At 41.4% G+C, this 26716-nt stretch overlaps 2 protein-coding genes across 3 annotated transcripts; both read left to right on the top strand.

Annotated features, from left to right (window-relative positions):
• Positions 1–684: 684 nt before the first annotated feature.
• On the top strand, positions 685–3645 carry LOC117487785. Of its 2 annotated transcripts, none has more exons than XM_034136449.1 (4): positions 685–814; positions 940–990; positions 2290–2497; positions 3117–3645. In XM_034136449.1, the coding sequence occupies exons 1-4, from the start codon at positions 720–722 to the stop codon at positions 3579–3581; spliced, it is 819 nt and encodes a 272-aa protein (XP_033992340.1). In that variant the 5' UTR covers positions 685–719; the 3' UTR covers positions 3582–3645. The 2 variants fall into 2 exon arrangements, with proteins under 2 accessions (XP_033992340.1, XP_033992339.1); XM_034136448.1 differs by having other exon boundaries at positions 940–1053.
• Positions 3646–14075: 10430 nt separating this feature from the next.
• Positions 14076–26639, top strand: LOC117487784 (up-regulator of cell proliferation-like; the record flags this gene model as incomplete). Its single annotated transcript, XM_034136446.1, has 6 exons — positions 14076–14126; positions 14252–14333; positions 14566–14748; positions 18413–18595; positions 19901–20083; positions 25178–26639. Coding segments are annotated over exons 1-6 (2114 nt in total), but the record flags the coding sequence as incomplete, so codon positions are not given.
• Positions 26640–26716: the final 77 nt, after the last annotated feature.

Genomic DNA, 26716 nt, shown 5'->3' with positions numbered 1-26716 from the left:
AAATGTCATGTAAGCGCTTTGAGCTCCAGGAAGGGGCTTTATAAATGTAATGTATTATTATTATTATTATTATGTAACAACTGTGTCACGGTGGGTCCTCGTGGTTTAGCTAGCAACCTCAAATCAGATAGCACAGAACAAAAAGTGTAATACATGTGTCAATTGAGATGATTTCGCGAAGCAGTGTTACTAATTTTTCAAATAAAAAAGAAATTTCAATTCATACTTACATTCTGACAACAAACGCTTGCGGGACCCCATCTTCTTTCGTTTGCTTCTCCTCATGTCCATTTTCAGCCGAGATGCACGTGACAGGCTCATGGCCAATCGTAGCACGTGAATGCTATGAAGGGGCGTGTCTTGCGTAGTGCTCCAGCCGGATCCCGATTTGCAGCGCATTAACACTTTATTACGGTTTTAATATTTTAATTGTATATCAGTGAAGATACAGAAGCTGTGCTTTGTCAATTTAACAAGGAAGATGAAATACCTGATTCAAAACATCAAAACTATTGGTTTGAATCGTGTGAACAAGAAATGAGGATCAGGGTGCTAGGGCACTAGTGCGCTCCGCGGCGGAGTTCGCTGTGCTTCAACTTCCGGTCTGGCCCGGCAGCGGCAGTACATCTTGAACTACGCTGGGTGTTAGGGTTTGTGGACAGGCCGCAGTAGTCTATGGTTTTAGGTTATCATGACACTGCACACCAAACAGACTTTTAATGAAAATGGAATTGCTTCAAGGAAAAATGAAATGCAAACTCTGCAAAAAGAGGAGGAAACTGGAGAAACACTCAAACGTCGACGGACTGCAGTGGTAAGTCTTACATTTTTAGCACGGGTTTTAACGATGACTTCCTCTGTTTACTGATATGTCATGTTACAAAGATAAGTTCTTTATCAGGAAAAAAGGACTAGGAATTTACGATTGGTCTTTTGTAGGAAGTGCCGACGTAAAAAACACAGAGGGAAAACGACGAAGAAGTCAGTGAGGTGTGTGTCCCTGTTTGAGAGGAGCAAATTATCCTTGTTCAGCTGGATGAAATACATTTACAGGTAATATTAATTCATCAATAATATCAGTCATTTCCTCAGAGCACAGCAAATGAATGCCTGTAAGTATTACGTTTATTTTAAGCATGTTGACTGTTGTTTAACATTGCCGATATTTAAATGCTAATTTCAGTTAGCGCGTCAATTCCGTTATCCATTATATGTTAGCATTGAGCTAGCGGACTAAATGCTAGTTATTTGGCAATTCACAACGCAGGCGGCTTGGAGGTGTGGCGGGGCACATTGGCGTCGCTTTCACACCAAGCCCCCAGGAACTGCAGGTATCCCTTGAAAAAGAGATAGTTGATCTCAATGGGATTTTTTACCTGGTTAAATAAAGGCTACAAACAAACTGCGCCGGACTCTGATGACAATATTCGAGAGTTATTTCCCTCGGCATTATGAACGCGCATCTAACCCACGGGACCGCGCCGCCCGGCACGTTCATGTTACGTGTTCAGTACTACATGCGTTTTACCCATAGACTATAAAGATTTTACCTTTACCCATGGATGCACAATAAGAACGGACCCATATCGCCTTACCGTTCGGGTGTTCAGAGTAGAGCTCCCTGTTGGAGCAGCAGAGCGTGATGTGAACAAAAAAATGTTTCTGTCGCAATATTATTTAAGGAATCGTTGAGCTAGCTAACTAGGATACATTGTCACTATCTGCTAACATTAGCTTTAGCCTTCGTTTTCTAATTTTTTCATAGGCTATAAACAGAGGTGGTATAAGTATAGATATTGTACTTGATTAAAAGTAGAAGTACTCAGATCGGGTACTTTAGTAAAAGTAGAAGTACTCAGATATTGTACTTGAGTAAAAGTAGAAGTACTCAGATATTGTACTTGAGTAAAACACAAGTACTCAGATATTGCACTTGAGTAGAAGTACTCAGATCTTGTACTAGAGTAAAAGTAGAAGTACCAGAGTGTACGAATACTCTGTTACAGTAAAATTCCTGCATTCAAAAATGTTCCTCAACAAAAAAATGGGTTCAGAATGTTTAAATGTGTGATTATTCTAATAGTTTAAAAATACATGCGTAGATGCTATGATATAGGAAAACTTGATAGATACAATTAATTAGCAACATTAAAATATTCTGTTTCATTTTGAGTAATAACAAATGTCTAATGTGAATTATATAATTAATACATTAGCCACTGGTGCTGAATGCGTTCGTCTTCATATGTTTTTGTTTATATTTAGTAATTGTATATTGATCTTTAACAGATTTTCCCAGGGACTGCAGCTAAGGCAAATGGACATGCTGCAGGATGGTGTGGCAGGAAGCAGTCGCACGCTGTCAAAAATGAGCCAGAAGTTGAGGAAGGTCTGCAAGCGTGCAATCAAGAGGAGAGAAAGGAGGGGAAAGCAAAGACTTGGAGGACCAAATGAATTTGTCATGCTGGACGAAAGCAACTTCTACCACAAAAGGAAGGTGTGTATAAACTACAGAGCCTTAGCCTTTGGCCTCACTAAAACTAAAAACTTTGTTTTTCAAGGTGAAATAATAACATATCTTTTAAGGTCAGAGATTAACAAATGACTGAGCAAAGTAATGTAATTTTATAATTGTGTCATTCACACCCTTATGACTGGCGTGCTTAGGCTTCCAAGACAGAGTATACATTAGAGAGAGCCAGCTTCACATTGTATACACAGTCAAATAACAGAAAAAAAGAATTTAGAAGCTAAGAAGTATCTCATCCAATCAGATCATTAATCAATAAGGAAATAAATCCATATTCTTACATTTTATTACTAACATTTTAAAAGGGCATAATCTATTTATATATCATCTAATTCCAATATCTATCTTACCGTTTCATGTTTCTTGCAGCAAAATAAGCAAACTTTAACTTAATAAAATTAAACAGCCTTTTCTGTTTGTACCACTACATTTTAATATTTTTCTCTTCTTTTTTGAGAAAGGAAGTGAATATTTTTAAATTGTAAAAGAACGCAAATAACAAACACATTTCACTTTGTTATCAATTGAAATTACTGATGTTTATTTTTATATAATTTTGTTGTCCTTTTTCACTGCTTTATTACAGTATGGTAGGGGAAGATTCGGTCCTACGTGGAGGAGGAGAAAATGGGTCTTTGGTATGCTGGGCATCAGAGGAACAAGGAGAAGACCTATCCTGAGGCTGGTGAAACAGAGATCGAGGCGCCACTTAATTCCTCTGGTCACAAAATACGTTCGCCAAGGGACCACGGTGATAACGGACATGTGGAGGGCATACATCACTGCAATCACAGAAAGTGGCTTTGTCCATTTCTCTGTGAACCACAGCCGTTCATTTGTGAACCCAGTCACAGGAGCCCACACCCAAAACATTGAGCGGGCTTGGTCAACATACAAGTCACAGGTCTGGAGACTGCGAGGAAACCGCACAGAGAAGACTCTGAAGAGTCATCTTGCTTTCATCGAGTGGACACATTGGCTGGCAAATAAACACAAAGATGGTCCCTTAGGCAGATTGCTGCATGACATACGCCGCTTTTACAAGTTCTGAAAGCAACCTCCTTTTTGTTATTAGTGTGCTTTGGATTGTTGTTTAAATAAAAATGTAAACTTGAGTGCACAGGGTTTGTTTGTTTGTTAAACTGCTTAAATAATGGTGAGGTAATCATTAGTTAATGGGTAACTACTGCTTAATGAATGGTCAAGTAAGCATTAGGTAATAGGTAACTACTGTTTTTGATGCATTACTTTACTTGAGGGGACACATACTGCTTAATGAATGGTCAAGTAAGCATTAGGTAATGGGTAACTACTGTTTTTGATGCCTTACTTTACTTGAGGGGACACATACTGCTTAATGAATGGTCAAGTAAGCATTAGGTAATAGGTAACTACTGTTTTTGATGCATTACTTTACTTGAGGGGACACATACTGCTTAATGAATGGTCAAGTAAGCATTAGGTAATGGGTAACTACTGTTTTTGTAATGGTAAAGTAAGCATTAGGTAATGGGTAACTACTGTTTTTGTAATGGTCAAGTAAGCATTAGGTAATGGGTAACTACTGTTTTTGTTTGAGTTCCTTGAGTTTACCGTACCCAAACGGCCTAAGTAATGGTAAGGTAAATAATGATGACTTAAGCAGTAAAACGTGAGTCGGATCCACCTCCACCAGTTGATCCAGTGTGGGACCCAAGCCAGCCGAAGATGGCAGGTTTAAAAGTGCCCTGCTGCAGCGGACCATTGCTTCAATGAAAGTCTCCCAGGAACTCCTCATTAAGTAACCATTAACGAATGATTCGTTAATGCAGTACCCCCAGTCTGTTTACCAGTAACTAACCATTAGTTCACTCAGGAACTCCTCATTAAGTAACCATTAACGAATGATTCATTAATACAGTACCCCCAGTCTGTTTACCAGTAACTAACCATCAGTTCCTCAATCGCAGTCCCTGAGGAACTACTCATTAACTAACCATTAACTACCTAGTAGTTCCTCAGTAACTAAGCAGTAACTAAGCACATTTTGTGTACCTTATTGTAAAGTGTTACCAAATATTTTATAATAATTTTCGCACCTATGCCACCAGTCATATTATTTCATCCAGTAGCTAGTTAATCTTTCACCAGAAAACCGTTGAAAATGGCTTTTATGATGTTCCGAGGGATTCGGCGGCTCAGTCTAAGGTCTCAGCCTCTTGTGCGCACGAGCATGTTACCGGTGCGCCAAGTAGGAAGAGGAGCGCACAGGAGACAACCGTTTGATTGCAGACTGTTATGTTTATGTGGGGAAATGGTGGTGCATACATTATTTGAGATACATTTCAAACTCAGACTCCATTTTAAGGACATGTCGGCCAGGGGTGTAGAGCTATTTGTTTAAGCACCGGATTGGCAAAACAGGAGAGTAAACCAGTCTGCCTTGATCTATGAATTAATGTCCGGGACTCTCACGGTATCTGCTGCCCGCAGCTGTTTTATAGAAGGAAACCCTCCTTCATAAAATGGCTGCAACATCAGGAGGCAGCGGGACGTATACTCGGTAAAGAGCTGTGCCTTTTTACGCACCGCCTTCGCTGTGTTTAATTTAATCAGAACAGTTTAAGAGTGACTGCAGGCTGCTACGTGTTAACCACACACACATCTACACACATCGAACTGCCCGATTACTCCCCCTTTTATTAGTTTTATGAAGGAGATGTCAGTCACCAAGGCGCATGATGTGTGTGTGTATGTGCTCTGCTCAGCTCAGCTCTGTGTGTTCGGTGTGTTTGTGTCTGTCCGACACCGGCATATATGCGGCTGTTCCCAAAATAAATTAGTTTAATCTTAATCTCGATGTAGTGCTAAATGCTGTCGGCAGTGCACCGGAACGAACGACACTAACATAATGTAGCGTCTCGCTACAGGAACACAGGGAGGCTTGGTTTGTCCTTTATCCGGGAGTTTATTATACAGATCACAGGTTACTGTTGGCCATAACCACGCCAAACAATCCACTAACTCTGTCGTATATCCTCACTCTCCGTCACATATCCCTAGCTCCTCTCCCGCTTCCCGCGTCTCCCCCTCCAGGAACCTCCCTCTTCCAGCCCCAACCAACCAGACAACACTCTCCCACCCAAACCCACAGCGACAGGTCACAAGAACGGTCCATCAAAACAGTGGCACGTTCACTGACACTCTGTAAAATGCAAACAAACTCTGAACAACAAACACATCAAACATCAACATTATAACCAGTCCGTTACAATAATATCTTCTGAAAACAAATGCCAGTGTCACACACACGCACGCACGCACGCACACACACACACACACACACACACACACACACACACACACACACACACACACACACACGCACGTTTTCCCAGCATTCACTGGATTATCCATAAATCATACAAACAAAACCAAACCAAAGGGTACTATGACTATGCCTGCACGTCATGGTACCATAGCACCTCCAAGGCGCTAAAAATAAAACTTCAAACATCGCAAAAATAAACTGGTCAGACTACTGCTTGACCTGCCATCTAGAACCCACCTCACCTCTGCCCACTTTGACAACCTAGGATGGCTTAGAGTAGACGACAGAGTACAGCTACTTGCAATGGGCCTGGTCTACAAGATCCACTACACCTCTATGGTACCCATGTACATGTCAAAATTCTTCCCAAAGGTCAAGGAATACCATGATCATAACACCAGAGGGAGCTCCACAAATCATGTAAAACCCAGATTTGGCACAAAAAAGGGGGAATACACGTTTCGGAATTATGCCACATCAAGGTGGAACGCTCTTCCCACAACTGTAAAGGAAAGTAAAACTATACTTACCTTCAAAACCTCTCTTAAAGAGCACCTTCGGGGGAGAGCATTGCAAAACTGGCCCCGGTAATGGTACAAATCTCAACCTGTCGTACAATGGACAGCTTCCCCCCCCCATCTATGTATATACTCGCATTTTAGACTTTGTTACTAACTTTATATCTGTAGACTTGGTATGTCTTAAATGTCCGGTTAGGATGTATTAGAACGAAATCTAAAATGAAAATTTGTAAATAAGCCATCTGTATGTAAAAAACCAACTGTATGTAAATTGTAAATAAGCCATCTGTATGTCAAATATGTCTTATATGTCTTAAATGATATGATGAATTGGAAATGGGGGACCCTGATGTAAACAAGACGAAAGTCTTTCTCTGGTCTGCATCCCCTTAACAATTGTATGTTTTGAGCTGTACTGTACTGTACCCAATATACAAGCTGTTAATAAACTTTTCAATCAAAACGTTGATTTATCTGTTTTCCCGTTTTGGTTTAAAAACTGAATAACGTCGGTTTTTTGGTTTTCCGAAAAACCAAAAAACAACATCGGTTCTTTTTTAAACTTTGTTAATATGTTTTGGATGCATATTGTTCTAGTATTTGTTCAGGCTGTTACATACAATTAGCCTCTGTTGCTACCTGCTGCTGGTGGTGAGTAAATATTAAAATCAGTTAAAATTGACAACCGGTCCGCGATTTTTTTTTAATGTATCTACCGGTCCTTGGCACAATAAAGGTTGGGAACTCCTGCTCTAACGGATATAAGAAGAAGAATTTTCTACAATAATGTGGAGGGAGAGTCCTCTCCAGTCAGACTGATGCGGCTTTCACACCAGTGCTTTTCCCTTTCTAGCTCCTAGCTAGAGCTTTTCTGGTTCAGCTCCGGTTTCCCTTTTCAGCTCTGGTTTCCCTTTTCAGCTCCCGCTCTGTTCACACCGCCCAGCTGCCGCTGCTGCGTCATGACGTCACCGTTTACATCGCTGATTTTCTCCCCAACGGAGCTCACAACAACAACAACGGGGGGGGACTGCGTCGGGTCGATGATCGTGTTGCTTTTAATCATACGAAGCCAGATTAAATTAAATAACGACTTCTCCAACCTTATACTTTTCTCCAGAGTGCCGTGGTTCATTGTTTATTAATGTGTTTCATCGGCATTTACCGACCGCTGCAGTGCTGGCTGCTCTTCCACGGGAGTTTATTCTCCCGTTAGCTCCGGGTTAGCTCACACGGCTCTAAAGTATTCACTGTCTGACTGTCACACAAGCAGCTGATACATATCCCCAGTTTCCCTTAAGTGAATGTGTGTCAGTCTGAATTGACACTGTTTGGCATCACAACGCTGTTATGAAAGTTTCTCTGGTATAACATGGGTGATGTTAGCATAGCAACCGAAGCTAAACTGACTACTTGCTAAGCCGTTTTCTACAGGCACATTTTACCGGCGTATTTTTCATTATGATTCTACTTGTGATAGTCGGACATGACAACCTGTGCAGCCCATGTATTGATTCCATCCGATAGCTGCTATAATAACAAACAAAACGTCTGCCTGCTCTCCACAATGATCAATAACAGCGAACGGATGGTCAAAGTAAGGTACAAATAAACAGAATCACACGAAGCCTGGTTAGTGTTGCCTGACTTTATAAAGTGTGTTTTTTTTTTATAAGTATGTGGTTGCCTTCTAGTCACTTTGCTCAGCGCTACTGCTTGTAGGCAGGCATGACGAGACTCTTCAGTCGACCCATGTTCAGGGGAGGTGGGTTTAGATTCCTGCACGCCTCGACGTAAGAGAGACGTAAGCGACGCCGCCTCTAGCTCCGAAGCTCTTGCCTCAAGACCGACAATTTTTTGGAGCTGGAAGGCAACCGCATTCCGGAGCTATGACGCGGCGCCGCTGCGGTGTGAACAGGAAAAACCGGTGCTTTTCCAGCTCCGAGCCTGAGCTGGAAAAGCGCCGGTGTGAAAGGGGCATGAGAGGCTGATAACAACAGCTCAGTGAGGTAAAGGACTCTGAGTGTTTAGATAGTTCACTTTAGTCTAAGTTATCTCAGTGGGTCTCAAACGTTTTGATCACAATTTATGTAAGCTAGCTTACGCCAGCTAAAATCTCGCCTAGGGCAGCAAATTGTCTAGAGCCGGCCCTGAATGAAGACTATTGTTATAGATAGATGGGGTTATTAAGCCTACATTATTTTTGTGTGACTGTACCTGCAGTTCCTCCCTGACTTCCATCACTTTCTCTTTCTCTCTGCCTGTCCTGTCTCTTCCTTACCAAAGCTGAGCTTCGACTGACGTAGTCTTTTCATTATATCTGAGTCAGTGTCAAAAGAAAACAATACAATGTTATATCTATCTATATAATGTTTTACTCAAATTGAAATGAAAGAAAAGCATTACAACGTTTGTTAAAAAGTAATCCTTCTGACATTGGATGAATGTAATTAACTTTAGCTCTCTAGCTAGTTTATTCACGCAATTTAAACCAAAGCATAGCCTATAGCTGCAATCAGTGGCACAGCCCCACCAAGTGTCAACAGAAAGTATTACAATAATAATTACAAAATAATGCAAAGATATGCAAAAAAAATACATCTTAAAATATATTTTAAAATCATGTTTAATCATCTGATTCGTCTCTACATTGCTGTTTTAGTCTGTGTTCTTTTAATTAGTATCTACAGTGTGCTTATTGAGCCGTTTTGAGCGACGTGGGTCAAGCCCCAATCTAGCCCCTACCTCTCACTGTCTAAGTGAACGTGTACTGTAAAAACTACACTGCGCATGCTCAGAGTCTTTTTCTATTCAATGTGTGCAGCAACAAAAATAATCACCATAGGGGCAGTGTGCCTGGCACCCCCACCAAACGTCATCTCACATAATTCCGAGCTGATTGGCTCGTGTGCCGCGAAAAGTGTAGTGTGTGAAGAGGAGACGAGAGAGGTGCAGTGACGCATCCTAAAACCCGGAAGTAAGCTGCGCATGGGTTCCCTCGACAAAAAAGCAATGAGATTTCTCCATAGGATTTTAGAAAATAGCTCGAAATAAGATCTGTGGGAAACATACCAATATCCACATGTCTACAGTACCCTACTTTTATGAAACTACAAGAAGATAAGGAGGACTTTTACAAAAAAGTAATAGAGATTTTTGTCCAGAAGGATAGGCAAATGGACCTCATCTTCAAGGTAAGACCACCATTTTATTGAAAATGGGATCTTAATAAGAGAGAACAATCCAATATTGAAATGATACAATTAAATGTTTTGGGTATCCTTTTGTTGAACTGTCTGTTTAAAATTAATCGAAGCATAAGTCTAAAAAAGCTTTTGAAAATAATAGAATATTTTGATTTTGGTCAAAATATGATATTTGTAAACCTGAAGAGACAGTGCCTCACCAGCATGAACCTCAATGCACGTCACTGCAGAAGCTTATATATAAACATCTACGTTTTTTGTGCCCCACCACTTTTGTACATATAAAAACGCCACTGGCTACAACAATATAAGTTAGTGTGCATGTTGTCGGACGTCCACTGACTAACGTAGAGCGTTCACTTCACACAGGATCTGCTGGTCATATGATGTCCTGTGAGGAACAGAAACACAAGCAGCCCGCTGGACTCAGATCTCTAGATACCTCATTACTCCTCCGCCGCTCCGATACAAGTCCGGGCTGCGGTGGTTTGTTGATACCAAGCGGCAAACTCTGGGGCAGAGCCGGAAGTGCCTCAAACTGCAGTTCATCTAGTGACCAGTAGGAGCAGTCTGCAGAAGGGAGCAATTTCCATAGACCCCCATGTTAAAATGCCCAACTTTACAGCAGAAATAAACATGTTTACATCGTGGTTCAAAAAACCATATTCCCTGTATAGTTAGATTCCCCCTTCCTGAATATGGATTGGGGGGTGAATTTTTTCTTGCTAAGTGTGTTAGGTCTAACTCTTGTGTGTTTTGCTCCGCTCACCGGTCCGTCACAGCGGGTGGAGCTGCAGGATTTCTGCTTCACACACGTTGCACCGCTATTTTATTGTCATTTTCGGACACCTTAAAATACTGCCAGACTGGTGAAGCCATTTTGGCGAGCTTGTTTTGCCGCACACAGAGAAAAGTGTCATGTATTTTACGTCTCACGATCGGCATTTTTAGAGAGCACCGATCGATCGGCAGAGAGTGAGTATCGGCCGATATCGATCGCCACGCAAAAACTGCGGTATTTTTACAGCTCCTTATGGGTACTGCAATTTGTGAAGTGCTTTCCTCTGTGGTGAAACTATCAGCACTGCATTACGGAGGAAAGCGGCAGAAAGTCGCCTGGAGTTAAAGAGAGCGGGGCTGCGTTGCGTGCATGGCTTCCTTCTGCAGGTAACGGGGAGACGCGCTCTGGCGGCGGTCTCGTTCAGGATCCGAAAATAAATTTAAATATTTTGCACACTTATTCCACTTATTCCTAGTGTGCCACTGGTTACGGTGCCGCGGGGCCAGGGGTTGCCAACCCCTGGGCTAGGCTTTGCTATTTACCGAACTTGACCCGACGGCCGTGTCCGTGGATTTTGTGTCGTTTGTTAAGTATAAGACAATTAAAATTTCTTGTTGTGCGGTTGATTGTACACAGTTTATATATATATATATATATATATATATATATATATATATATATATTTATATATATATTTATATCCTTTGTGCTGTTTATCTCCAATTATGCACATATGTATATATATATATATACACATATATGTATAGCAGTGTTTCCCCTAGGATGGAGTCATAGCAGCGGTGCTAAGGCACGTGGGCCCAGCATAATGTGAGCGCGGAGCGCGTGGAATTTTTTAGTGTGTGCACGTGCGAAGTGTGCCCTGCCAATTTGTTTCTATGTGTCTGCCAGCACAAGAAAGGCTCTAGAGGCCTAGTACCAGGGCCGGTTCTAGCCAATTTGCTGCCTTAGGCGAGATTTTATATATAAAGAATAAATGAAAAATCTCTACAAAAGACAAATACACTACAAAAACAGAAACTTATTGACATAGGTAATATACGTCATAATGGCTTCAAATGTATTCAGTATTGTATGAACATGTTTGAATTGGGGGGTGGACGTCACCTCCTCTAGGGGGGTCCGGGGGTCTATATATATATATATATATATATATATATATATATATATATATATATATATATACATATATGTATAGTATGTTTGAGTGTAATCTCAACCATCTGAAGTCATGTAAAGTAAGCCAGGACCATCAACTTACAGGTTGTGCAGTTTGGCGTGGAGGAGGTTGCCATATTCTTTGTCTTAATGCTGAAAGAAATACAAATTGTTTAATCAATATAAAAGCGCCTTTCTTTTTCTACAGTCATATTTAACTTATACTCTCACAGCGCTGTTGAAACAGTAACGTTGGATTAAATGTATGATGTTTATACAATTGATGGTCAAAAAGTATAAATATGCACATTTTGCATTTGTTAGCCCATGCATATAACACTGTTTATATTTGAATCATGGAGAAACGTTTTTAAACTTGTATAGTGTAATATCAAGAACAGTTAAATCATAGGGAAAAGCTTTGTTGTAAAGTTACAGGTTAAGGTAGGTAAGTTTGAGAAACCGGCTCGAGATACACTTTTTGTTATATTCCATGGAATGCTCTTAACATCCCGATAGCAATGAATATCTTAAGTGCTTTGACAAAAAATCCATAAAAAAATGTCATCTGTGGAAGCTGTAATACTGTAAAAAGCACGACCAATCATTTTAGCCGGCCCGGCTAAAATAACTGGATGGCCTACCTGCCTGTCAGCCTTCCATCGGGGCACAAACTTATCCCGTGCCCTCATTGGTCATGTGCGCGTTCATGTGTGTTGGAGGAGGGGCTCTATAAGGCAGTGGCAGATATTCTCCGGTTGTGTTTTTTCAAATTCTAGCGATCTCGAGCCGGTTTCTCAAACTTACCTACCCTACCTTTAACTTACCTTCAGCAAAAACCGGGAAAGTGTAGCTCTGAGGAGTGACCAAAAGCTGGGCTGTTAGCTATGGCTGTTAGCTTACCCCTGTGAGCATGTTAGCCTAGCTTGGTAGCCTGAGCTAGATCGGGAGCTTGGAGCCCCGCCTTGTGCTTCAGCAGCAGGTCCCTCCTCGGCTCCGCCTCTTTGCCCTTATTTGGATCACGCTGGAGCAGGCGGGAGTTAGACTCTGACGTCACTGTCGAGCCGTTAGTGGCCGACACCGCCTACTTTAGGCTTCTCGGCAACTCTGCAGAATCCTATGGGTGACGTCACAGACACTACGTCCATTTATATATACAGTATATGGTTGATACATGTCGTCTTCTTCTGTTTGCTTTAATTAGTTATTTCACAAGTTTTGTTATATACATAGCTCGGAAAAAATGACCGAGGTCCAGACCTCGGTGACCTCAATGGTGGATACGACCCTGGTGGTGTAGTGGGGATTTTTTTACTGGGTGGACGCTATTTTAATTAGGTCATCCCAAACAATGCCTCAAGTGCGCACGCGCGCTGTGCACTCACAAAACGGGCAGACAGGTCTACAGAAACTACCGGTATGCTTAGTCCTACTTTAGTTACTGTACTGCAAAAGCAGACGGCACTGCGCTCAACACACACACAGACTCAAAACCATGGACACACCGGCACATAAGTTACATAAACAATGTATAGGTCTAAGTTGCATAAATGCTTGAGCTACAGTATTGCAACGAAGCAGACAGCGCTGCTTCTCTCTCTCTCTATCTCCACTTTCAAAATCTATTTAAAACTCATCGGCCTAACAAACAAACAAAATAGAATAAACGGATCTTGTATGCACAACGCTTCGGCATTATTCCTGGCGCGCGCGCTCTCTCTCTTTCTCTCACACACACGGTGCTGCCCCTCACACACACAGGCTTCTAATCAAGTTGCATAAATGCTTGAGCTACGTCATTGCAAATAAGCGCTGCTTCTCTCTCTCCCACACACACACATACACACACACACACACACACACACACACACACACACACACACACACACACACACACACACACACACACACACACACACACACACACACACACACACACACACGGCGCTGCCCCTCACACACACAGGCTTCAAATCATGGACTATAAAGAAACAGTAATAAGCAGAGGCACTACCTAAACAAATCATTATGTTGTCGTCATTATTACAACAAATACACACTTGCAATGATTTATATTTATTAGACTATTCAAAAAAAATTATGCTTCAAAAAAGTGGAGGCTCCAAATAAGTTGGGGAACGGCGATCCCCCGCGTCCAACGACCACTACACCACTGCATACAAGTGATATGTAATGTAATTCATTCGCAACTTTGTTTTACAGCTAACTAGTATGCTCGCTCACGCTCGCTCGCTCTACCCATGCACACTCCACATGCACGTGCCGCACACATTTCCCCCTCTCTCTCTTAGGGATAGGCGACCTTACTCTGCATGACCCTACTTATACCAGCCTCACTGACTCATGTTAAATCTGTCCTTTATGGCTCTTAAAGAGGGTTGACCATTTGGTTCTTCTTGTTCTAAATTGTAGTGTAGCAGGCTGCAGAGTTCACAGAGCTGTGTGAGTTTTGTGTAACATAGTTGTTGGTGTAGAATCGACATTAGATTAGATGTTGTAACACGGTTCTTTTCTAACACTTTCAGTGAGAAGCTGTTTGAAGAATCTTGAGAGTGTTTCTGCAATGGATAACCCTGATGTGGAGGTAAACAATTAAATTACAATAAAATTACAAGACAAATATTTTCATATAAGTTATTGTGAATATGGCATGATTCATTGATCAATTAGAATAAAAAATATTTAAACGTATTGTTCTTAATTACCAAGGAACATTATGGAGTATCAGATTCCTTCCCTGACCCGTGCTGTGAGGACGGAAAGAACACTCCAGCAGCACCAGAGTCCGAACGTAAGTGTGACTGTTAATAACTGATTTAATGTAATAAATATATACGCAGTGTTATGAGAAGGTCCTGAGATGTACTTTTCTTCTCTTATGACAGATGTTCCTCCACGAGGGGAAGTAACAGTTCTAAATTCTGACCAGGAGACAGTTTCTCTTGGCTTTCCACCAACTGAAAACTCTGCTGGGTTTAGACTACTTTAAAGTTTTAGTAAAACCTTTCGTTTTTTTCCCACAGAGCCCAGCACTCCTGTGCAGAACAAAGTCGATCAGGTCAGCGGGGAGTCAGAGTCTCTGCATTCGGACACACCTGCTGGTGAAGTGGAGAGTAACAATGCAACGTGTGGCAGTGAGGTTGAAACTCTGAAAGAGAAACCTGATGGAGCATTAAGCAAGCCAACTGAAACATCTGCCCCCAAAGGTAAGTCAAATATAATTATTATTGTATGGTTTACTATGAAAACAAAAGAGGCAAAACTCAAATAAAATGATGCACAAACTAAGATTTATTTTTCTTTCCGTTAGTTGATAACGTTAAATAATTGAGCGGTTGAGAACTCTGTCACATCGGCCCATATCTCTGAATCTCAATAAGCTGGTGCTGGGGAATTGTAGTCTTTTATTTTCCATAAATAGGAGGTCTCTACTGGGTGACAATATTATTTGGAAATTTTGCACAAAACAAAATACTGGCCTACATAGCGGCCCTTTATTGAAATGGGCATCTTTAATAACAAGTAACAAAACAAAAAAGGAGCCAGATATAAAAGGTTCAGCCTTTGAAATCTATATTCTTGTTGTGACAGAGGGTTGTTCAGTTATTAGACTGGCACCAGAGAGATAACTTTGCTCACTGGTCTTTCCAGCATGTTTGTTTCTGTCATACAAAGAATCAGACCTCTTGATCTGGGTGGTGTCTCCAGAGCTTTTGCCATTAACCAGGATCCATGAGGTGCATTTGAGTTTATGATCAATACATGTATGTCCAGGTATTTAGTTTCTTTGAATGCAATTCCATTCCGGTCTTTCTTGCAAAAGTCGTAGATTCATCTGGTCTAGAACTCCGTTATGCATTGCACTTGCTGCCAATGGTGTTTTGGCTGTGTATATTGCAGATGGATTTATCCTGGGGGCAGCATTGGTTTGACCTTGAGCTGAAGCAAGTGGTCGGGTGATAGAGGTTCAAAGTCATTTGGAACATTTGGCACTGTAGTTATGTGTGTCGGCTGTTGATAATTAGTTTACACGCACATAACTGTTGAAGGGCTTTCATCATCAAGCTGTCCATAACTCTGACATACATGTATGGTGGTAGCTCTGGCGAAAATCTGTCTTTTGGTAAATCTGACATGTTTTGCATGTTTTTTGTCTCTTTTGCAGTTCAATGTGTGCACCTGCACTTACTGTCGCAAAACGACTTTCTTTATAGTCATCAGTATCATGTCTTTAGATGAAAACAACCAAAACTGGAAAGATTGCATTTTTCATTTTGTTTGAATCTATGAATTTGCAGTTCTCCACTTTCCCCTGAGTTTAAAGGAAGGTATCAATATCTTCCAGTGAGTTACAACATCCTTAAAGACAAATAGTTTAAGTGAGCAGTGCTTTTCTATCTTCACTGTTAATGGCTTTCCAATTTGACCTTTCTCCAAACAAGCTGCTGCAAAAGAGTTCATGTCCATAGTTCTCTTCGAGCAATCTCTTGGCTTTCTAGTCCTTTTTAGAATTCATTTATTGAAACCTTCTCACCAAGTCTTTAGTTTGGCCAACATCTCAATAAATGGAAGGTACTCTAATTTATATTCTTTAAAGATGGGTATTTCTCTGGATGGATGTAATGTTAAGCGTTGCTCCTTTGGCAGCATTTCAGTCATTTTGATTTGGCGCTGCATTACTTAAATCGAGTCACTCTTTCTTTGCTATTTGATTGTGACTTTTTCTGACTTGGCTGGAGTAATGCTGCGCTGCTGATGCTTTTGTCTACTACAGTATGTGGGCCTACATTGCTTGAGATTGAACGCAAGTAAGCCAGAGTTCCCGTTAGAATATTTTTTTGCCGGTCAACATGTCCGTTAAAGTTGAAATCTTCCGGACAAAATGAGAAAAGTGCCGGTCAAAGGTCTTCTTTGTTATTTATTGAGCTTTAAAACAAATTGATATGATTCGATATTAAACAAACTAATTATAGTAGATTAACTACATTATTCAAAAGTGTACAGTAATTTACAAAAACGCGGGAATAATAAACGGAGCGCTCTCTCCTTCTCCTGACAGCCCGTCAGTATCATGCAGCTCGCGGATCCAGTAATGAATGACCCGACAGTAAAACTAAACATATCTATAACTAGTTTAGGTAGTTTGAGAGGTAATTAAAATAGCTACGTGTGATATTCTAACCTGAAGTGTGTTTTGCTCTGCTCGCCGCTGCAGGGGATCATGCAGAGCTGCGTGTCGACTCGTCAGCAGCAGCCGATCTCTCTCTCCCGTCAGATCAGACTTTACTCGCGTTTATGTCCATATTGATCAGATCTAGCTAGTTCTAGCTAATGATATGACTACCTGCTTATCAAAAGACACCTAAACAATAAGCGTCGCTATGCAACCGGGTGAGGCCACAAAGTATAGCACAGCATTATGCATTTGTTTACATGCCCACCGGAACCCCGAGGCATTACCAACAGATCAACGCACAATCAACCCTTACAGGACATCTCTTTCTCCACATTAAGTGTTAGACATTAGAATTGACTATTCTTGTCTGTCACATACTATTCTTGTCTGTCACATAAGTGGCGCAACTGATGCGGTATTGCGCTAAGGGAAAATTATTTTGACCGCACATTTTGACCGGAGAGATTTAGATTTGCCGGTCTTCAGCATATTTTACCGGTCATAGTCCGGTAATTACCGGCTAACGGGAACTCTGAAGTAAGCGCCCATGAAGACTTTTCTATTGTCTTGCTCTATGTTCTTCATTATAAACATCAGCATTTTCATCTGGTTGACCAGTACAGTATCGCTCCACCACAACACATTTATTATCATCCTCCACCATACTCCAGGGCTTCCATGGTTGTTATTTGATCAGTTTGAAGCTCAAGCTTTTCCATTACTGCTCTGAGATTTGTTTTTATTGCTTCAAGGTTAGCTTCTTGTTTTTCAAGTGAATGTATCTGTTGTGAAGCAGCAGTGAGTTCTTAGAGCAACTTTCTCAGCAACAGCCTTTCTTCATGTTAATGAAGCTGTTATAGATATATTACTGCCAGTATAGCACATATGACAGATCTCCTTGCAGAAGACAGAACGCTGATTGCCCAGTTTTGTGTAGTTAAAGCTATCTGGCATTTCAAGTTATTCCTTTGTCCCCTGTCTGAGTCCTTGGTGAAGCTAGAGATCCTCCTGACCATGGGACACTGGCCCTTTAGATGGCACAAACTAGCCTGGACCATAGATTGGCCAGTTGTCCATTAGTGACCTCCTTGGGTCTGTGTAGGGTGCTTGCTGACCAAGAGGTCAAAGTTCTCTGTGAGAATGTTAAAATATATTCACAGTATTAGCCACATGACTTAATGGTCTTAATGAGATCAGGCAATCAGAACTGCCTTCACAATTCCTCTGTGTTATTGGGTGAGGTACAGGATGAAGCGCTAGTAGCTGCAGTGCTGATATCGTTCAGTGGAACCCACTTTGTTAAGTCCAACAAGACAACTAGCCCTCCTTGAGTCTATTAGTCCAGAGGACTATCAGCCCAGGGGCAGGAAGGATCCTGTTGAAAGAAAGCTACTTTTTTGCCGGTCAGGAAATAAAGATGAGAATGACTCAGGTTTTAACAAAAAAAATGTAATCGCTGTATTACAACAGTTCCAAAGTATTAGGTATAATGAAATTGCCTCCTCATTATCTGTATTGATGTGTTCATCTGAAAATCAAATCAATACCATCTCTTTCTGGATCTTTTGGATAATTATACATGGCTTTTGTGTGGCCTTTACTTGGGAGTCAAACAGCACTTTAAAATGCTGACAAACATTGATGGAACAATACTTTTTTAAGTTTTAGTGAAACCTTTCTGTTTTCCCCCACAGAGTCCAGCACTCCTGTGCAGAACAAAGTCGATCAGGTCAGCAGGGAGTCAGAGTCTCTGCATTCGGACACACCTGCTGGTGAAGTGGAGAGTAACAATGCAACGTGTGGCAGTGAGGTTGAAACTCTAAAAGAGAAACACGATGGAGCATTAAGCAAGCCAACTGAAACATCTGCCCCCAAAGGTAAGTCAAATATAATCATTATTGCATGGTTGATGAAGTCCTTATAAAGAGTCAAAACAAATCAAAACAAAAGAGGCAAAACTCAAATAAAATGATGATCAAACTAAGTTTTTCTTTCTTTCCGACCAAAAACAAAAAACTGGCCTACATAGCGGCCCCTATCGTAATGGGCATCTTTAATAACAATAAACATAGCAAAGAATGAAGCAGATATAAAAGGTTCAGTCTTTGAAATCTACATTCTAGTTGTGACAGAGGGTTGTTCAGTTATTTTGGCCTTACTCTGAGACTGGCACCAGAGAGATAACTTTGCTCACTGGTCTTTCCAGCATGTTTGTTTCTGTCATACAAATAATCAGACTATTTCTTGCAAAAGTGGTAGGTACATTAGAACCTTTTGCAAGAATCAAAAACTGGCTCTGACAAAGACCCTTCAGAGTGTAAGACTGCCAAGACAATTGCAGATGGCATCAATGCAGAATTGTTCCTTGAATACAAGAAAGATCTCCTTGCAGAAGACAGAACGCTGATTGCCCAGTTTTGTGTAGTTAAAGCTATCTGGCATTTCAAGTTATTCCTTTGTCCCCTGTCTGAGTCCTTGGTGAAGCTAGAGATCCTCCTGACCATGGGACACTGGCCCTTTAGATGGCACAAACTAGCCTGGACCATAGATTGGCCAGTTGTCCATTAGTGACCTCCTTAAGTCTTTGTAGGGTGCTTGCTGACCAAGAGGTCAAAGTTCTCTGTGAGAATGTTAAAATATAGTCACAGTATTAGCCACATGACTTAATGGTCTTAATGACATCAGGCAATCAGAACTGCCTTCACAATTCCTCTGTATCAGTGGGTGAGGTACAGGATGAAGCGCTAGTAGCTGCAGTGCCGATATCGTTCAGTGGAACCCACTTTGTTAAGTCCAACAAGACAACAAGCCCTCCTTGAGTCTATTAGTCCAGATGACTATCAGCCCAGGGGCAGGAAGGATCCTGTTGAAAGAAAGCTACTTTTTTGCCGGTCAGGAAATAAAGATGAGAATGACTCAGGTTTTAACAAAAAACATGTAATCGCTGTATTACAACAGTTCCAAAGTATTAGGTATAATGAAATTGCCTCCTCGTTATCTGTATTGACGAGTTCATCTGAAAATCAAATCAATACCATCTGTTTCTGGATCTTTTGGATAATTATACATGGCTTTTGTGTGGCCTTTACTTGGGAGTCAAACAGCACTTTAAAATGCTGACAAACATTGATGGAACAATAATTCTTTAAGTTTTAGTGAAACCTTTCTGTTTTTCCCCACAGAGCCCAGCACTCCTGTGCAGAACAAAGTCGATCAGGTCAGCAGGGAGTCAGAGTCTCTGCATTCGGACCCACCTGCTGGTGAAGTGGAGAGTAACAATGCAACGTGTGGCAGTGAGGTTGAAACTCTAAAAGAGAAACCTGATGGAGCATTAAGCAAGCCAACTGAAACATCTGCCCCCAAAGGTAAGTCAAACATAATCATTATTGCATGGTTTACTATAAAAACAAAAGAGGCAACAAAAAAAATGATGAGCAAACTACAACATCTTTTTTCTTACCGTTAGATGATAACGTTAAATAATTGAGCGGTTGAGAACTCTGTCACATCGGCCCATATATCTGAATCTCAATAAGCTGGTGCTGGGGAATTGTAGTCTTTTATTTTCCATAAATAGAGGTCTCTACTGGGTGACAATATTATTTTGACATTTAGCACAAAACAAAATACTGGCCTACATAGCGGCACTTATTGTAACAAAAAGGAGCCAGATATAAAAGGTTCAGTCTTTGAAATCTATATTCTAGTTGTGACAGAGGGTTGATCAGTTCTTTTGCCTTATTTTGAGACTGGCACCAGAGAGATAACTTTGCTCACTGGTCTTTCCAGCATGTTTGTTTCTTTCATACAAATAATCAGACTATTTCTTGCAAAAGTTTTAAATAAATTGGGACCTTTTGCAAGAAACAAAATCTGTCATCAAAAGAATCAGACCTCTTGATCTGGGTGGTGTCTCCAGAGCTTTTGCCATTAACCAGGATCCATGAGGTGCATTTGAGTTTATGATCAATACATGTATGTCCAGGTATTTAGTTTCTTTGAATACAATTCCATTCCGGTCTTTCTTGCAAAAGTCGTAGATTAATCTGGTCTAGAACTCTGTTATGCATTGCACTTGCTGCCAATGGTGTTTTGGCTGTGTATATTGCCGATGGATTTAACCTGGGGGCAGCATTGGTTTGACCTTGAGCTGAAGCAAGTGGTCGGGTGATAGAGGTTCAAAGTCATTTGGAACATTTGGCACTGTAGTTATGTGTGTCGGCTGTTGATAATTAGTTTACACGCACATAACTGTTGAAGGGCTTTCATCATCAAGCTGTCCATAACTCTGACATACATGTATGGTGGTAGCTCTGGCGAAAATCTGTCTTTTGGTAAATCTGACATGTTTTGCTCTTTTTCAGTTCTATGCATGCACCTGCACTTACTGTCGCAAAACTACTTCCTTTATAGTCATCAGTATCATGTCTTTAGATGAAAACAACCACAACTGGAAAGATTGCATTTTTTATTTTGTTTGAATCTATGAATTTGCAGTTCTCCACTTTTCCCTGAGTTTAAAGGAAGGTATCAATATCTTCCATTGAGTTACAACATCCTGAAAGAAGAATAGTTTAAGTGAGCAGTGCTTTTCTATCTTCACTGTTAATGGCTTTCCAATTTGACCTTTCTCCAAACAAGCTGCTGCAAAAGAGTTCATTTCCATAGTTCTCTTCGAGCAATCTCTTGGCTTTCTAGTCCTTTTTAGAATTCATTTATTGAAACCTTCTCACCAAGTCTTTAGTTTGGCCAACATCTCAATAAATGGAAGGTACTCAAACTTATATTCCTTAAAGATGGGTATTTCTCTGGATGGATATAATGTTAAGCGTTGCTCCTTTGGCAGCATTTCAGTCATTTTGATTTGGCGCTACATTACTTAAATCGAGTCACTCTTTCTTTGCTATTTGATTGTGACTTTGTCTGACTTGGCTGGAGTAATGCTGCGCTGCTGATACTTTTGTCTACTATGTGGGCCTCCATTGCTTGAGATTGAACGCAAGTAAGGGCCCATGAAGACTTTTCTATTGTCTTGCTCTATGTTCTTCATTATGAACATCAGCATTTTCATCTGGTTGACCAGTACAGTATCACTCCACCACAACACATTTATTATCATCCTCCACCATACTCCAGGGCTTCCATGGTTGTTATTTGATCAGTTTGAAGCTCAAGCTTTTCCATTACCGCTCTGAGATTTGTTTTTATTGCTTCAAGGTTAGCTTCTTGTTTTTCAAGCGAATGTATCTGTATCCCTCGCCATAAAACATGATGTCGCTATAACTCCTATGAAAATGTTCAAAAAGTGCTCAAACTTCACATGTGTACTAACAGTCCAGCCGTGAAGACATCTACGGGACAGTTTTGAGATTTCTTCAAATGCCGTTGCCATGGCGAGAGACCACTCGCCATGAAACACGATGTCGCTGTAAGTCCAATCGACACGGTCCAATCGTCCCCCAATCTTCACTTGTATATCACCGGTCCATGCCTCAACAGCTCTACGCCAAATCTGAGATCTCACCATATGCCGTTTCCATGGAAACGCATCCCTCGCCATAAAACATGATGTCGCTATAACTCCTATGAAAATGTTAAAAAAGTGCTCAAACTTCACATGTGTGCTAACAGTCCAGCCGTGAAGACATCTACGAGACAGTTTTGAGATTTCTTCAAATGCCGTTGCCATGGCAACACAATGCTCGCCATGAAACACGATGTCGCTGTAACTCCAATGGACACGGTCCGATCGTCCCCAAACTTCGCTTGTATATCACCGGACCATTCCTCAACAGCTCTACGCCAAATCTGACATCTCACCATAGGCTGTTTCCGTGGAAACGCATCCCTCGCCAATAAAACACGATGTTGTCGTGATACCTATGCAAATGATCCAAACACCACCAGACTTCAGATGACAGTTAATGGTCCAGCCCTCAACATGTCTATATACCATTAGTGAGTTTTCCTCAAAAGCTGTTGCCAAGGCATCCCTTGCAATAAAACACGATATTGCTATAACTCCTATGAAAATGTTCAAAAAGTGCTAAAACTTCACATGTGTGCTAACAGTCCAGCCGTGAAGACATCTACGGGACAGTTTTGAGATTTCTTCAAATGCCGTTGCCATGGCGACAGACCACTCGCCATGAAACACGATGTTGCTGTAAGTCCAATCGACACGGTCCAATCGTCCCCCAATCTTCACTTGTATATCACCGGTCCATGCCTCAACAGCTCTACGCCAAATCTGAGATCTCACCATATGCCGTTTCCATGGAAACGCATCCCTCGCCATAAAACATGATGTCGCTATAACTCCTATGAAAATGTTCAAAAAGTGCTCAAACTTCACATGTGTGCTAACAGTCCAGCCGTGAAGACATCTACGAGACAGTTTTGAGATTTCTTCAAATGCCGTTGCCATGGCAACACAATGCTCGCCATGAAACACGATGTCGCTGTAACTCCAATGGACACGGTCCGATCGTCCCCAAACTTCGCTTGTATATCACCGGACCATTCCTCAACAGCTCTACGCCAAATCTGAGATCTCACCATAGGCTGTTTCCATGGAAACGCATCCCTCGCCAATAAAACACGATGTTGTCGTGATACCTATGCAAATGATCCAAACACCACCAGACTTCAGATGACAGTTAATGGTCCAGCCCTCAACATGTCTATATACCATTAGTGAGTTTTCCTCAAAAGCTGTTGCCAAGGCATCCCTTGCAATAAAACACGATATTGCTATAACTCCTATGAAAATGTTCAAAAAGTGCTAAAACTTCACATGTGTGCTAACAGTCCAGCCGTGAAGACATCTACGGGACAGTTTTTGAGATTTCTTCAAATGCCGTTGCCATGGCGACAGACCACTCGCCATGAAACACGATGTCGCTGTAGGTCCAATCAACACGGTCCAATCGTCCCCCAATCTTCACTTGTATATCACCGGTCCATGCCTCAACAGCTCTACGCCAAATCTGAGATCTCACCATATGCCGTTTCCATGGAAACGCATCCCTCGCCATAAAACATGATGTCGCTATAACTCCTATGAAAATGTTCAAAAAGTGCTCAAACTTCACATGTGTGCTAACAGTCCAGCCGTGAAGACATCTACGAGACAGTTTTGAGATTTCTTCAAATGCCGTTGCCATGGCAACACAATGCTCGCCATGAAACACGATGTCGCTGTAACTCCAATGGACACGGTCCGATCGTCCCCAAACTTCGCTTGTATATCACCGGACCATTCCTCAACAGCTCTACGCCAAATCTGAGATCTCACCATAGGCTGTTTCCATGGAAACGCATCCCTCGCCAATAAAACACGATGTTGTCGTGATACCTATGCAAATGATCCAAACACCACCAGACTTCAGATGACAGTTAATGGTCCAGCCCTCAACATGTCTATATACCATTAGTGAGTTTTCCTCAAAAGCTGTTGCCAAGGCATCCCTTGCAATAAAACACGATATTGCTATAACTCCTATGAAAATGTTCAAAAAGTGCTAAAACTTCACATGTGTGCTAACAGTCCAGCCGTGAAGACATCTACGGGACAGTTTTGAGATTTCTTCAAATGCCGTTGCCATGGCGACAGACCACTCGCCATGAAACACGATGTCGCTGTAGGTCCAATCAACACGGTCCAATCGTCCCCCAATCTTCACTTGTATATCACCGGTCCATGCCTCAACAGCTCTACGCCAAATCTGAGATCTCACCATATGCCATTTCCATGGAAACGCATCCCTCGCCATAAAACATGATGTCGCTATAACTCCTATGAAAATGTTAAAAAAGTGCTCAAACTTCACATGTGTGCTAACAGTCCAGCCGTGAAGACATCTACGGGACATGCCGTTGCCATGGCAACACAATGCCCGCCATGAAACACGGTTTCCTCATAACTTCAGTGCAAATGCTCCAAATGGCCCAAAACTTCACAGGTTTGGTAACACAGCCATCAACGCATCTAAGCGTATTATGGGATGTCATCAAATGCTGTTGGCATGGCGACAGATCATTCGCCATCAAGTTAGTTCAAAAGTTTGCATTTCAAATATTCTGCTGCTTTTCCAAGCCTTTTTACTTTCTTTTCTTCTCTCATCACACATTCAAGCGCCCAGTGTTCATGTATCATTTCAATCTAAATTCTTCACTTTCTTCTTACACATTACATTTCAGCATAAAGCATTCCCACTAGCAATTTCTTCAGGAATTGCATTCTCTAGTTTGATTCTAGTGTTGTTGAAGGATCTGGATCCATCTATTAGACAAGCTGTTTAATAATTGACTTCCCATCATACAGTAGTTGTAGGTTAAGCAATGTGTACCTTATAAACTATAGGAAAGGAAAATTGTTATAATAAATGTTGATCCATGCTTATGAATGTTTAATAATCAATTTAGGCTTTAATATTTGTTGTTTTCATTTTCTACAGAGAAACACCTAGAGAGCCTTTTGGAGGAACTGGGGTTGGATCACCACATTGAAGAGAAGTTATCCATAAGCACACTTCTGAGGATTGACAAGAAGACCATTACTGATAAACCTGCTAAGTGTAATTCAGATCTTCCATGGTATTTTCTGAAGAAACTAATGATGGTCAATGTGACAGCTAGGAATGTGAAATGTATACCTGCACATGAGTCAAACTGTGAGGATCACACAGATGACCTTGATGATTTAGATGAAAGTACACATTCAGGTGACACACTGAATCCCCTTGATATTGTCACTGCTCTCTTCCTGTGCTCTGATGGTTTTGTACAGCAGGAAATGGCCCTCAAAATGTCCATGTGTCAGTTTTCCGTGCCTCTGTTGCTTCCCAACTGTGACACAAAGCAGTGCACACTCATGCTTTGGGCCATGAGAGACATTGTTAAAAAGTACAGACCTCAGTCACTTTCAGAGTCCAGGGGATTTATTGAAGAGAGAATTGTTGTCTCTGAACTTCCAATGATATCTTTTGTGAGACTGGGTGAGTGCTCCTTGTCCAAGTCAGAGATCCTCAATAAGCTTCTGAGCAATTCTCAGCAGTACCACGACACCTTTGTTCACCACAACATGGAGGGTGGTGACAGTCCAAGGAGAATATCCAATGGATTGGTTGAAATGACTTGGTACCTCCCTTGTGGGAACAAAAACATGGATGTCTTCAGCGAGCCAGTTGCTGTAGCTAACCTTCGTGGGGACATTGCTTCATCTCAAACACAATTTGATTTCTTGTGTCAGACATCTGCAGCAGTTTTTGTGTTCTTTGATGCTTTGGACTCTGAGTGTGAGCTGCTAACCAACCAAAACCACAAGGCCCAGATCTTCTTGGTGGGTAACCGTCAAAGCAAAGATTTCAAATTAGATGCTGTAAAAAAGGTAGCAACCAAATTGAGCTTAAAGAAGATCAACATCCTTTTGAAAGAAAAGCACATAAATGATGCAAACTTTGTCAAAGATTTGCGGGGAAAAGTCAGCAATGTAATTGAAAAATCAAAGATGAAGATGGGAATTGAGAAGATGGCTGACGTTGCCCATGAACTGGGAATCTGTGTTGATGAAGACTCTCCAGAGTGCCAGACTGCGAAGGAAAATGCAGATGCCATCACTGCAGAAATTCAAGACCTTCTTAAATACAAAGAAGCTCAGCTTCCCTTGCAAGGCCAGATATGGAAGGACCTTACTCGCTTGGAGAAGGAAGAATTGCGACTTAAGGATGTTGGGTCTGAAGATTTAGAAAAGTACAAAAGTGATCTTCAGCTACAGAAAAAACGTCTTCGGGAAAAACAGAACTCTCATGACATCTCAAAGGCAATGACATGTTTCATCTATGCAATATCAAGCCTGGGGATAGAGAAGAAGGAGAAGGAGGAGGAGAAGAAAGAGGAGGAGGAGAAGGAGGAGGAGAAGAAAGAGGAGGAGAGAAGGAGGAGAAGAAACAGGAGGAGGAGAAGGAGAAGAAACAGGAGGAGGAGGAGGAGAAGGA

Source organism: Trematomus bernacchii, unplaced genomic scaffold, assembly GCF_902827165.1.
Source record: "Trematomus bernacchii unplaced genomic scaffold, fTreBer1.1, whole genome shotgun sequence".
In the NCBI taxonomy this organism is placed as follows: domain Eukaryota; kingdom Metazoa; phylum Chordata; class Actinopteri; order Perciformes; family Nototheniidae; genus Trematomus; species Trematomus bernacchii.
This window is presented reverse-complemented; position numbering and strand designations above follow the sequence as displayed.

Coding starts and splice junctions, on each gene's coding strand:
- LOC117487785 (XM_034136448.1), top strand. CDS start 720: ATGAAAATGGAATTGCTTCAAGGAAAAATGAAATGCAAACTCTGCAAA. Junction 815..939: donor AACGTCGACGGACTGCAGTG/GTAAGTCTTACA, acceptor GGTCTTTTGTAG/GAAGTGCCGACGTAAAAAAC. Junction 1,054..2,289: donor TGGATGAAATACATTTACAG/GTAATATTAATT, acceptor GATCTTTAACAG/ATTTTCCCAGGGACTGCAGC.